Source organism: Chlorocebus sabaeus, chromosome 2, assembly GCF_047675955.1.
Source record: "Chlorocebus sabaeus isolate Y175 chromosome 2, mChlSab1.0.hap1, whole genome shotgun sequence".
Lineage (NCBI taxonomy): Eukaryota > Metazoa > Chordata > Mammalia > Primates > Cercopithecidae > Chlorocebus > Chlorocebus sabaeus.
In genome coordinates this window covers 58,119,742-58,134,100 of record NC_132905.1, presented here as the reverse complement: position 1 = coordinate 58,134,100, position 14,359 = coordinate 58,119,742, and the positions used below count along the sequence as shown (strand labels likewise).

General features: G+C 41.1%; 1 protein-coding gene across 5 annotated transcripts in view; it reads right to left on the bottom strand.

Moving 5' to 3' along the window:
• Positions 1 to 14,359, bottom strand: part of CFAP61 (cilia and flagella associated protein 61) — a 282,902-nt gene that overhangs the window by 153,028 nt on the left and 115,515 nt on the right. For all 5 annotated transcript variants that reach the window (XM_073008639.1, XM_007961384.3, XM_007961391.3 and 2 more), the window contains 3 exons: positions 10,137 to 10,263; positions 6,783 to 6,860; positions 1,446 to 1,652 (listed from right to left, as the gene is read on the bottom strand). In XM_073008639.1, coding sequence (XP_072864740.1) covers positions 1,446 to 1,652; positions 6,783 to 6,860; positions 10,137 to 10,263 — 412 coding nt within the window. The remainder of the gene's footprint in view (positions 1 to 1,445; positions 1,653 to 6,782; positions 6,861 to 10,136; positions 10,264 to 14,359) is intronic.

Sequence of the window (14,359 nt, the reverse complement as noted above, 5' to 3'; positions counted from 1 at the left end):
CCAGGATTTTCCAGCAGAACTGTTACCTTCCCATCTCAGTGAGCTCAAAGCTGGGCCATTTCATTGCCACGGTGCTGCATTTTGATAGCAAAAAAAAAAAAAGAAGCTAGGGCAGAGTCTACATCTCACTCAAAACCTTTTCTGTTTTTCTTCTTTCTTCCCCATTCCCTCTGGACTTCTCCAAAAGGTTTTCCGAACTTCTCCAAAAGGTTTTTGTTAAATAAAATACACTGGCGAGATTATTGCTATGTGTATGTACTAACACACTGTAGATTGTTTAATAAATAGACATGTTAATAATAAGGCATTTTAAGATCTCTTAGCTCCCTTTTGCTGATAAGAAGAAATGAGACAATGTCAAAGACTCTAGGCAGAACATGGGAAAGTTTGAGTTCATGAGTGGAATCTTATGGGGCAACTTCTACCTGCTCTAATGGTTGAATCCCTTCACCCCAAGTCTACATCAAGTTGAGGACCAATGTTGTCAGTGACTGAGAGACCAATTTGCAGGAAAAAGTCCTTGGGAATCTAGCTTGAAAACGCCCTTGCCTATGGAACAATCAGACACCTTATATGAGTGTGTGAGAGTGTGTGTGTGTGTGGGGGGGTGAGTATATGTGTGAATGCATGAGTGTGTGTGAGAGTGTGGTATATGTGCATGAATGTATGAGAGTGCGTGGGGTGTTTGTGTGTGTGTGTTTGTGACTCTTCTAGGCAATGGGGATATAGCTTTGACCAAGACAGATAAAAGCACGGCTGTGTTCATGGTAAAATAGATAACTTCAGTTGGTGGTGAGTGCTGTGAGGAACACTAAAGTGGGATGGGACGTATGCAAGTAAGATGGAGGGTGTGTGATCTGTGCATGCACATACACACCATGTATACACATCAGATTCGTATCTATTACCACAGTATTATTCCATGCAAGTGTGGCAAGTGTTACATGGGGTTACATCGGCATCAGGTATCTCCACACTTTCTCTCCATCACCTACTGGGGGTGTGTACAGTGCTTGTTTGGAATGTTGGGATAGCACACCAGTCTTCTAAAATAGAATTATTCTATGGATTAATCACTGAAATGTTCTTTGCTTGAAGGAATGAACAGGATCATGTTGGCGTTGCACTTGTGCATCATAAAAAATTATTAGATTTTCACGTCTCTTAGAGCATTTTTGCATGGTTTTCAGTCTCTGTTTTGTCAATATAGAAAAGCCAACATATTTTACTACCAATGATATTAGTTGTGATTGTGTCAGAAATTCGAAGCCTACAGAATGTCACTGTAGTCTATGAAAAAGGCAAAACTAAATATGGCCATTGGAAATTCAGACCCATGTTATCATCAAAACCCATCATGAGAGGAATGAATAAAATGAATAAAAAACACCAACAACACTGTGAACACTGACCTGCTAGGAAAGGGAATTGCACCATTCTCTCACCTTGCCTTCTCTGGATTTTGGGTAAACAGGGTAGTAGAGACAGGATTTAAAGCCTAAACGCAGGATCTCCTTCAGAAAGAACTTGGTGTAGTGCCGGAAAATGGGGTTGAGGGCAAAGTGATGCATGTGCCCATGTTCTTCACGCTGGTGGTGACTGAAGTAGATGAAATCTTCAATGTTGTAATGTGACCGTATGTACTCAATGTCCTACAGAAGAGACAGAAGGAATGGTTTCTACAAGCATTTTAAACAAATGGCATGCATTTTGTGATAAGTATCTTTTAAAAATTACTTTAGGTATGACAGTAAGAAATGTGTTTTTCTCTTCCATATTTGCCACCTCATCTTCACAGTAAATTTTTTAAATTAGAAATTACATTTCCTGAGAGCTAGTTGTTCTGATGGATTGTCTTTGGGGGATGGCAGCACAGCTTGTAATGTGCTCCTTCCACACCCATGGCTGCTATCAACTCAGAGAGCCCTGAGTCTCTGCCGTTGGCCAAGCGGCAGGACAGCAGCTCCATACCACTGAGGCGAAGTGAGCACAAGCCGGTCAGTGCAAGAGACCGAGCCCATGGGAAATTAGGGAGTCAGGCAGACAGAGCCACTGGTGTTCTCTGATGTGTTACCATTCACCTGTTAGTGTGGAAATGTGTCATCCCCAAGTCACACACTTTGTTTTGTTTTGCTTTTCTTCATTTGAGACAGAGTCTCACTCTGTCACTCACACTGGAGTGCCCCGGCGTGATCTTCGCTCACTGCAACTTTTGCCTCCTGGGTTCAAGAGATCCTCCCATCTCAGCCTCCCAACCAGCTGGGATTTCAGGCACCCACCATCATGCCTGGCTAATTTTTTTTTTAGTTTTAGTAGAGATGGGGTTTCACCATGTTTGGCCAGGCAGGTCTTAAACTCCGGACCTCAAGTGATCTGCCCGCCTTGGCCTCCCAAAGTGCTGAAATTACAGGTGCGAGTCACCATGCCTGGCCCCAAGTCATACACTTTGATTACATGTATGGCTAGCTGGCCTACAATAAAACTGCATAATTGGGCCTTATCCCTGTGCACTTCTTAAACCTTCTATCCCCCTTGATGTGTAATATTTTTACAGTGGAAGGTAATTTAAAGAATTGATGAGTGTCTTCCCATGTAAAGGAAATATCAGGTACACTGCTCTTGTTTCCACAGGTCTGGTTCTGGTTCCCCCTCTGTGCCCACACTGCACTGGGATCCCAGGTCTCCTTCATGCTAACTGTGCCCTGGGCCAGCCTGTCCTGTGTCACCTCCCAGCAGTGCACACTGTCAGGGGCATGGCAGGAGGGGAACACTCCAAGGTGGGTGTGACTCTCTGATGACAGCAGCAGTAAATGCACCCAAAACGCAGGAAAAATCAAATCATATGCAGGTTGCAAAACATCAACTTATATTTCTCCTTGTTTTCCACAGTAAAATTATTTTAAAAGCCTACTTTCAAGAACAGAAATTGGAGAATGCAAGGCCCCTGATGTGTTCTGTGATCAGCAAGGCTGGCACCAGCAAATCCATGAAAACTGTGGCATCTGTGGCCAAGCTTCTCGAGGTCCCCTGCCTTTCCAGCTTTTGTCACAAAGCACAGAGGAAACAGAGCTCAGGGTAACCGGGCCAGTGGCGGTACCCTAGGGCAGTTCTGGCAACCTTTCAATCTGCATTGACCCTGTAATGGCCTTTATACTATAAGACTTTTCTTTAATTACCAAGGAGGCATCCCTCATTATAAAATAAAATGAGTGATAAGTATAGGACTGAGAAATCATTGAAAAACAAAAAGCCAACAGAGGTTATTAGCTCAAAACAGCAGATGGGCCATGTGCATCTAATTTTCTTCCCATCCCAAATCCCTTAAAATAACAAAACCAAAAATTATCTTTGGTGTAATGAGAGCATAATGGAGGACAAAAACGTTAAGCAGTTTTACATTGGAAGGAAACCCTACTACTAGGTGAAACCTTCTTACCTTGGGTCACCTGGAGTCCCTGCCTGTCAGCTGGTACTCCATTCAAGCACACAAGGGGAAGCCAGACACTGCCATACCCTCCCAATCAAACAGAGGGACGGTGGCACTACCAGTGACAGGGGAGACGCCATGGAGAAACATACAAGCACAACTGTCAAGGATACCCATGCCAGCCACTCAAACTGATCATTTATTCTTTCACTCATGACAAGGACAGACTTTTGAGGAAAACTGACAAATAAAAAAAGACCAGCATAGAGAAACATACAACTTACTACAGAGAAGACAAATTATTCAGGAAGTAGCAGAGAATTAAAAAAAAGTTCTACAGAGTGTACTCAGAGAGATCAAAAAGGATCTTGCATGTAATAAACAAGCTGATACCAAAAAGGAACAATGAGAGAACAAGAGACTTGGAAGTTAAATAGATGAACTCTGAAATAAAGATTCCAATAGAGTACTTGGGTAATAGAATAAACACAGCTGAAGAATTAGAGATTTGGAGGACAAAATTGAGGAAATCTAAAATGATGAGTAAAATGTAACATATATATGTTTAGAGACATCGAAGAATCAATTAAAAAGATCTAATATCCATCTAAAAAAGAATTTAAGAAAAGGAGAATGGAGAAAATGGAGGAGAAGAAATAATTAATGAAATCATAGAAGACAAATTGCCAACAGAGACATAAGATACTTCTTGGCAAAATTTCAGAATTCCAGAGACAAAAAGAAAATTTAATTCTCGAGAAAGCAAGCAAACAAACACACATTTATTCATAAAAGATCAAGAATCAGGTTGGTATCAGATTATATTTTATCAATGACATTAGATACTGGAAGACAACAATCTGATGAGAAATAATTAGAATGAGGCTGGCGCAGATGGCTGATGCCTGTAATCCCAGCATTTTGGGAGCTTGAGGGGGGGCAGATCACCTGAGGTCAAGAGTTCAAGACCACACTGGCCAACATGGTGAAACCCCATCTCTACAAAAAATACAAAAATTAGCCGTGTGTGGTGGTGCACACCTGTAATTCCAGCTACTCAAGAGGCTGAGGCAAGAGAATCGCTTGAACCCGGGAGGCAGAGGCTGCAGTGAGCCAAGATCGCATCACTGCACTCCAGCCTGGGGGACAGAGCAAGACTCTATTTCCATAATAATAATAATAATTTGAATGAGAATTCTACACACAGCCAAATGAGTATACAAGTAGGAGGACCAATGACAATTTCTCATATTTGTGTGGATGCAGGGACCTTACTACCCAACACCGTCTCTAAAAGAATAACTAACTCCAAGAAATATGGGATCAAAAAGAGGACTAAATCTAAGAAAGAGAAAAGTGTGCAATATATTAAAGAAATAAAGCCATGTGAACATCTCGATGTCAAAAACACATTTGATAAAATTTAACACTCATCCATAATAAAAACTTTTAATAAGATAGAGAAGAAAATTTCCCTTACTTGTTAAGGGATATCTATCAGAAACCTACAGCCACGATTATGCTAAATGGAGGAAAGTATAGAATCATTCCATTAAAATCAAAAACACCAGAGAGGCAGCTATTACTAACACTATTACTCAATGTTGTTCTATCCATACACTAAAACTGGAAAAAGACTAAAGGTATAAATATTGAAAAGGAAGGTGTAGCAGGTTCTCTTATCCAAAGAATCCTAAGATGACCGCCAGGACAGTACCTATCATCCCACATCCCTCATGTTCTTCTGCAAAGTGACTCTGCCACACCTCCATTGAGAGAAGTCCACCTCCACCCCTTGTGTCTGAGCGTGCCCTCTAACTGCTCTGACCAGTAGAATAGGGTAGAGGTGATGCTGCGGCAGAAAAGAGAATCAGCTGAAAAACTTTCCAAGCTCAAAGATATTTCATAAAGGTGACTGAATACAAGATAAAAATACAAACACTAGTAGTTTTCCCATACACAAGACAAACATTAGAAAATATGAGAAAAAGTGTATACTCAGAATACCAAGAGAAATCATAAAACACGTAGAAATAAATGATCAATGTCTAGAACCGTGTCAGGTCAGGGTCTCAGCAGGAAACAGTATGATCAAATTAGGATAATTGGAGGCGGGTTTAACAAAGGAAATATTTACAAGGATGGGGCAGGTGTAAGAAGACAAGTAGGGACTGTGCCGCAGCAACTGCAAGCTATTCCCACCCTAAGAGGGTGGCACAGGAGGAGGGCTGGTTATAGGAATCCAAAAGGAGAGCATCATGAAGAGGCTACCTTGAAATGTCAGGGAACTCAGTGGAGATCAGCCTGCTGAGGCATCAGATGTCACTGTCCCCTCCTCCTTCTGTCAGGGCTCTCCATCCACCAAACCCAGTGGGCAGCCAAAAGGCAAAGGCACCCATAATGCTGTGCCCATCGGTCAGGCTCCCTGGGACAGAACAGGGTGGAGAAAGGTGGAGAGTGGACTCACAGGACAAACAAAAACCCGTATTGCACAAAACATGATGCAAAGAAAACCACACGAAAGAAGCCACAAAATGTTTCTGAAGAACCCAAAAAGTTAAACAACAACAACAACAACATAGAAAGCCATGATCCATGATCCTAGTAGGGAAGTCTCTATATTTTAATGTCAACTCCGCCTAAATTGTTCTATAGAATTCACATAGGTATAACTATATTAATAATAAGCATTACAAGGTTTGGGAGAGGAAATAGCCAAGAAAAAAAAAATAAGAAAATTTAGAAGACACCAAATGAGAGAACACTCCTCTACTAGATATAAAAGCACATGATAATGCAATAGGTATCAACAGATAAATCTATGGAAAAGGAGAGTTTAAAAATCGACATAGGCATATAGAAATTTAATAAACATAAAAGCAGCATTTTAAAACCAAAATAAAGAATGGACTATTCAGTAATAAATGCTTTGAAATAGCTGGCTGTGCACTGGGAAAAAATGACATTTCCATTTGACATACACACACATATATGATATATGTAACAAGTGCAAAGAAGAATGCTGGAAAGGATAAATGCATCACTACAGTAGTAATACTTTGGGGAGAGTAATGGAATATATCAATATATGTATAGGTGGTGGAAAGTTATCTGAGTTTTTAGGGTGAGAATGTTTTCATGTAGTCTTTGTAATATATTAAATATTGTGAACTGCAAAAAAATGGAGAATTGCAAGTTCTCCAAGTGGGATAGAGGCAGATGATGATGATATCCATCAGAAAAAGGAGGCATTCACATTAAATAAGTAAAAGTACAACTCCAAAAGGGGCATTTGGGCTAATTCATGATATAGCAAGGCACAATCAAAGAAATTAATATCCACTTCACAATTTACCATTTCATTTCTGATCACTGCAATACCAACTATTTGTTCCGCAACTTCAGCTACAAATGCCTGCAGCAGTGTTCCATCCTGAAAAGATAAGCAAATATTTTAAGACCCTTAAAAATATGGCTATGAATATTTCTGTAAGCAGGCAACAGTGGGTCTTAACCACATTCACATAACAACAACAACAACAACAGAACAAGCATCTATCAACACCTACTTTGGGTCAGGTAGTAAGTTAAACGCCCTCCCTATGTCCACTGGATCCTCACACCAACCCTATGAGATATTATTATTATTGTAATTATTATTATCAGTTTTGAGATGGAGTTTTGCTCTTGTTGCCCAGCTTGAGTGCAATGGCATGATCTCGGCTCACTGCAGCCTCCGCCTCCGGGGTTCAAGCAATTCTTGTGCCTCAGCCTCCCAAGCAACTGGGACTACAGGCGCTCAGCTAACTTTTGTATTTTCAGTAGAGACGAGGTTACACCACGTTGCCCAGGGTGGTCCTGAACTCCTAGCCTCAAAGAATCCACACACCTCGGGCTCCCAAAGTGCTAGGATTACAGGCGTGAGTCACCACACCTGGCCTCAGGGTTGAGACTTAATAATAAAGTTAATAATTTTACTGCTTCATCAAGGATATTTCTTAGTGAAACCAGCTTTTCCTTTCCTTTTTCTTTAATGGACATACTTGTAGATTTACATGCAGTGTAAGAAATAAAACAGAAATTTCTTGTACACTTTGTTTAGTATCCCCTAATGATAACATTTTGCATAACCATAGTATAATACTACAAGCAGGAAACCAACACTGTTACAATTGTGTGTGTGTGTGTGTGTGTGTGTGGTGTATGAAGTTTCACATGATTTCATCACCTCTATAGGTTTATGTATCCACCACTGTAGTCAGAATATTGAACAGTTCTAATACCACAAAATCCCTTGAGTTGCCCCCTCTGTCCCCATCCTCCCCACATCCTTAACCTCTGGCATCAAATAACCTGTTCTCCATTTGTAAAATACTATCACTTCAAAGTGTCATATAAATGGAACTCTAGAGGATATAACCTGTAGGGGTTGGCTTTTTCCCCACTCAGTATAATTCTCTGGAGATTTATCCAAGCCGATACATGTATCAAGAGTTCACTTCTTTCATTGCTTAGTAGTATTCCATGGCATGATGTTCCACAGTGTGTTTAACCATTCATCTGTTGAAGGATATCTGGGCTGACAATAGCTGCTATGAACATTAGTGTAAAGTCTTCATTTCTCTGGATCAAATGCCCACAAATGCAATTGTTAGACCATAAGATAGTTGCAGTTTTAGTTTTTAAATAAACAGCCAAGGTTGGGCATGGTGGCTCACACCTGTAATCCCAGCACTTTGGGAGGCTGAGGCAGGCAGATCACTTGACACCAGGAGTTCAAGACCAGCCTGGACAATGTGGTGAAACCCCGTCTCTACTAAAAATACAAAAACTACAGGCGGGCACCTGTAATCCCAGCTACTCATGAGGCTGAGGCAGGAGAATCACTTGAACCCGGGAAGCGGAGGTTGCAGTGAGCCAAGATCGCGCCACAGAACTCCAGCCTGGGTGACAAGAGCGAGACTCTGTCTCAAAATAAACAAATAAATAAAAATAAAAATAAAAAATTAAACAGCCAAAATATTTTCCAGAGTGGCCGCACCATTCTACATTCCCACCAGCAACACTAGAGATCCAGTTTCCCCACATCCTCGCCAGCATTTAGCAACTAGTGGCATCACTGTTTTTTGTTTCAGTCATTCTGATGGCTTTGCAAGGATATTCCACTGTGGTTTGCTCTTTCAGTAGTTACTGGGATGACAGTGAAGAACACCAGGACCACTAGGACATTTGCTGCCACTTCTGTGACCTACTCTGAGGTGGCACTGGCTTCACCCACCATTGCTATTGCTTTTGCATCATAAGTACAGATCTCAACACAGTGGAAAATGAATAAAACAGTTTTTACCTTGCAGACTCCCAGAAAATCCATGTTTCAGAGGCCCCCAAGGTTCTTTAGACCACACTTTGAGAACCAGGGCTTGACCTCATACCACTTAGAGGACCAGGAGGGAAGGAGCAAAAAATGAAGAAACAAAGAGTCCAAGACAAACCAAAGCAAATACCATGTGCTGAAGGGAAGCCGTATTTTAGTTTACTCTGATGCCTTCGTAAATAGTAAACATTTGTATATACACCATTATGTTTAGGTGTTTGGTGTCTTCCTTCTGATGACTTAAAAATTAACTAAAAGGTTTTTTTCCAAAAGAATGAATAACTGGAACTCCCCAAATGACCTCAACAGTAGAATGAAGATGTAAATGGTGGTATATTCATGCCATGAAATACTTCATGCTATAATATGAATGACTCTTACAAACATATTGCTGAGCAAAAGAAACTTGATATCAGAAAACAAGTGGTATGATTCCATTTATGTAGAGTTCAAAAATAGGCATAGCCAATTTCTGATCTTAGAAGCAAGGTGGTATTAACTTAGGGAAAGGCCTGAGTAGAGACATCGGGGAACTTCTGGCAGGCTGTGGTTAGTCTGTTTCTTAAAATGTGCTGGTTACATGGTGTATGCAAATTGTGAAATCCACTACACTGTTTATTGGTTATACCTCAATAAATTTTGTTCAAAATAAAATGTATCAAAAAAGTGACTATGCACAATATTCTTTAACTATCTGCATCTTTCCATGTGTAGTTAGATTAACTGGCACGGCCCTTAAGATAGCAGTATTAATTTATAGACTGCCACAAGCCTGACTTTTGCCATAGCACATACATGCATTACTACACTAGAAAGAGAACCCAACACTTATCATGCAGGATCTTTCCCAGACCATGTAATCCTGGGGGATGTAGCCAGCTCAACAAAAGGGTCTGGTCAGACTCATCATTCAATAGGCTCAAATAGGGTCCCACTACCCTCAATCTGGTACCCAGTGCTGCTGAGGTAGGTACCAGATACCCGTGGATTCCTAAGCTACCCTTCCCTAACCACGGTCATACTGTATCTACCTATCCTAAAAAATAGGATCTATATCATTTTGATATGATTGTTTGGATCAAGTCCAAATTTTCTATCTTCATGGGAAGGATTTTGGGTGTCTGATCCCTCTGGGGGATCCCCACTGAGAATGGTCGCACTTTCTTAAGTCCCAGTCTCCATGGTTTCCTCTTCTGCTCCCATCTTCTAACTCTATCTCCACTGCCCCCTGCCATATGATTTTCCAAATCAGATCCAAGGAAGTTTCAGGGCTGAATCTACATGAGTCATCACAATGGTCCCATACCCTGAGGTCTGGTCATATCACATACTTACAGGGTCTTTGCGAGCCACGTTGTAACGGTCTAAGTCCTCCAATATGCTTTTATTCAACATGAGGGTGCTGACAAGATTTTCCACACCAGGAGTATCCAAGAAAGTGGCAAATCTTATATGAATGGACCTGGGTAAGGAGAGGAATATATTTTTAAGTTAAAGTACTAAATATGTATTCCCCCACAAATGGAGACAGAATTGTAACATACCACACTTATATAAAATAATATCCAGTAAAGTATGTTTATATAACATTGGGGTTGGAGTAATTGTAAAAGTAACTAATTTCATTATAGAAAACCTGAAACACAAAAATGTGTGAAGAATAAGGTAAATATCACTAATAATGCCATTAACCAAAGACAACACAGAGATACTTTAAATATTTAGTTTACAATAGCACTATGATTTATTTCATAAACAGAGTCAAAATCCTTGCAATTTTTAAATTATGTTAGGAAGAAGTCACATTGCACCAGGGCTGGCTTCATGGGTGTGGGACCCACATAATGCTGTGTGCTTTGTAGAGCCTCACACTCACAGTTTATTGCTCTGAGGCCACCGTTCAAAAATTCTTAATAATTTTATCTTTCACTTCATGTTTTTAAGTGAAGTTAAGTGACACAATGGAGCATGTTAGGGGCCTTGGAGCCTCGGCTCACGTGTGCACCCCACGGTCTCTCCATGATGCTTTTCTCCCACCTGTTCCCTGCCCCTGGCATCCTGGGCCCTAGAGAGCCTCCCCATTCCTGCCTCATGACAGCTGCCTCCTCCTTCTGCCAGGGGTGACACTGGTTGCATTGGTTGGGGGAATCCCGCGTTCAGCCAACACCCAGTGGGGTTCCTGGACAAGGGTATAGAGAGGCTCATGAGTCAGGTACATGACACATGGAGTCTCTGGTCAGACCAAGGGGGTGGCTGTCCCCACCCTGGGCAGGCAGTGCCATGGCATGTTCGGCTAGCAACTCAGTGTGGACCTCCTACCCATCCTCCACCCAGGGGTTCAGTGCATCCTGGTGCAGAGGGTGCAAGCCCTTAGTTGGATGCCTGTTTGCCATGGGTTGGAGCTCATGGGAAAGAGAGACTGATTGCCCCACACGAGGCCAGAGCCTCACATTTTCATTTTGCAGTGGGTCCTGTATATTATGTAGCTGGCCTTGCGGTGAATTCTCTGCAGTTACTAGGGTATTATTACTCAATGGGACAATTCCATTCCCCCTCGTGCTGATACAATAAAATATCCTAATCTATTTAACTATCAACTGTAGGGAACATCTGTGCTTAAATTTTAATACATGCTTCCATATTAGGAACAAAGTATCGTATTTGCGAAGAGCAATATCTATATCTATAATTAACTAATAAAAAGATGAACAACTCCATCTTAATAATGTTTATGAGCAATTTTAAGTGAAAGGTAAGAACTTTGTTATATGACCACCTTACACCAAAATCTAGTTCAGTGGATTAAAGATGGAAATGTAACAAACAAGACCACAAAAGTACTAGGAAAACACTCAAGCGAATTAAAAACATATATCCACACAAAACCTGTACATGAATGTTCATAGCAGCATTATTATAGCCCAAGAGAAAACAACCCAAATGCCCACCAACTGATGAATGGATAAACAGAGTATGATTTATACATACAACAGAAAACTATTCAGCCATAAAAGAAGGTACTGACGCATACTCCAACATGCATGAACTTTAAAACACTGTGCGAAGTGAGAGAAACCATATACAAAAAGGCACATGTTGTGTAATTCCATTTATATGAAATGTCCAGAACAGGCAAATTTACAGTAATAGAAAGTGGGTTAGTGACTGTTGGGGACTGAGGGAAGAAGAGAATGGGAGTGACAGCTTGATAGGTACAGGGCATTCTTTGGGTGATACAAATGTTTTAGAACCAGATAGAGGTGGTAACTGCACAATGCTGTAACTCTACTACAAACCACTGAATTGTACAGTTGAAGTGGGTAAATTGTACGGCATGTGAATTACATCTCAATAAAGCTGTTACAAAAATATATATAATGCCAAAATAATTGAAAGGAAAAGGGAATGGCAACTAATAGCAAAAAAAAAAAAAAAAAAAAAAAAAAGGCTGGCATAGCTATATAAATATCAGATAAACCAGATCTTAAGGCAAAAATCATGAGAAAAAGGTCTTTGTTTGATAATAAAAGTTCACTAGGAAGACATAACAATACCATATCTATAGGTGTCTAACAATAAAGCTCCAGGATACTGAAGTAAAAATGGACAGGGTTATGAGAAGAGTTTGAAATTTACCATCATATTGGTAGAGTTTAATATGGTAGAGCTCTCTCAGAAACTGGTGTCAGACAACACATTTACGATACTGTGGAAGATCTGGATAAACTTCAGCTAAAGTACACTACATCCCCCACTGTTTCCATTCCAAAGCCCTCCAGCCAGCTGTCTTTCCTGTCTTAGGTAATAACTCCTCCATCCTTCCAGTGGTTCAGGCCCAGACCTTTGGCTTCATCTGTTTTCTTGCACACCTCTCTTTCAGCCTCACCTTGGGCTGACTCTACTTTCAAAATGCATCTAAGAATGAAACGACTTCTCAAGACCTCCAATGCTAGTCCAGTCTCCACCACCTCTCTCCTCGGTTGTTGGAACAACATCCTAGTGTCTCTCCACATTTCTGCCATTGTCCCTGACAAGCCATCCTCCACCAATTTGCCAGAGCAATGCTTATCAAATGTTAAGTCAGATCACAAGACTCTTGTACTCAAATTCCCAGTAATAGAGGTGTTCTTACCCTCTTTTATGTGTACGGCCCCTCTCAGAATGTTTTTAAATGAATAAAGTAAGACACATAAGATTATAATATATGAGCTTCATTAAACAAACACGACTCAGCAGGGAGTCTAATAATTACCATAATTTTGCTACATTGACAAGCATAAGCTTGCACTCCCAGTAAAAGCCAAAGTTCTACAGTGGCTGAGAGTCCCCTCCCCGGCTCCCCACAACCACAGCCTCCTTACCTGTGCCCTCCCTCTGGGACTGCTGCTTGCTCTGACTCATCTCCAAACAGTTGGCTTCTTGGTTTCCCTGCTCTGCGGCACAGGCCACCATGCTGTTCCTCAAACATGCTAGACATAGTTCCTCATCAGAAGTTCCTACTTGAGGAAGTTCCTACCTCATCAGAAGGTCCTACTTCATTAGAAGTTCTTACCTCATCAGAAGTTCCTACCTCATCAGAAGGTCCTACTTCATTAGAAGTTCTTACCTCATCAGAAGTTTCTACCTCAACAGAAGGTCCTACTTCATTAGAAGTTCTTACCTCATCAGAAGTCCTACCTCAACAGAAGGTCCTACCTCATCAGAATTCCCTACCTGAGAAAGTTCCTACCTCATCAGAAGTTCCTGCCTCATCAGAAGTTCTTACCTGAGGAAGTTCCTACCTCATCAGAATTCCCTACCTGAGAAAGTTCCTACCTCATCAGAAGTTCCTGCCTCATCAGAAGTTCTTACCTGAGGAAGTTCCTACCTCATCAGAAGTTACCTCATCAGAAGTTCCTACCTGTAATTCTCCTCCAGCAAATCTATGAGCCTGATCCATTACCTCAACATTTGAGTCTTTGCTGAAACTTCACCCTCTCAATGACCCTGAAACCCTATTTAAAATTTAGACCCTGACTTTCCAACCTCATTCCCTTTTCTATTTTTCTCCACAGCACTTCCTACTTTCTCTTTATTTTGTTTTTCACTGTTTGTCCCCTTCCACTAGAATAAAACTTGACAAGATGGGAGTGTCGGTCTATTTGCTTACTGCTGCCACCTCATGGCTAGAGCAATGGCTGGCACATGGTAGATGCTCAATAAATAGCTGTTAAGTGAACTAATCATGAAGCTTGCATGGAGACAGCCAGAGAGCTTCCCCATGCTTATTACATGTCTTTTTGCATGTGTGTTTTTTTTTTTACATATGATAAATACTACAACTGAGTTGTAAAGAGTGTTGTTGGATACTAGACTGGAAAGTGAGAGTAAGCGGACATCTTCCCCCAGTAAGGCCTGAGGCTCAGACCGTATCACAGTCCACTCCAAAAGGCCAGGGCTTTTTGTAGCCTACAGTGGTGCACAATAAATGTTCAGTGGGACATGGGGCTATCTTCCTGCAAAGGAGCACAAAACTGCAAACATTGTTTCACCAGTCTGTCCACGGAAATCTACCGGTG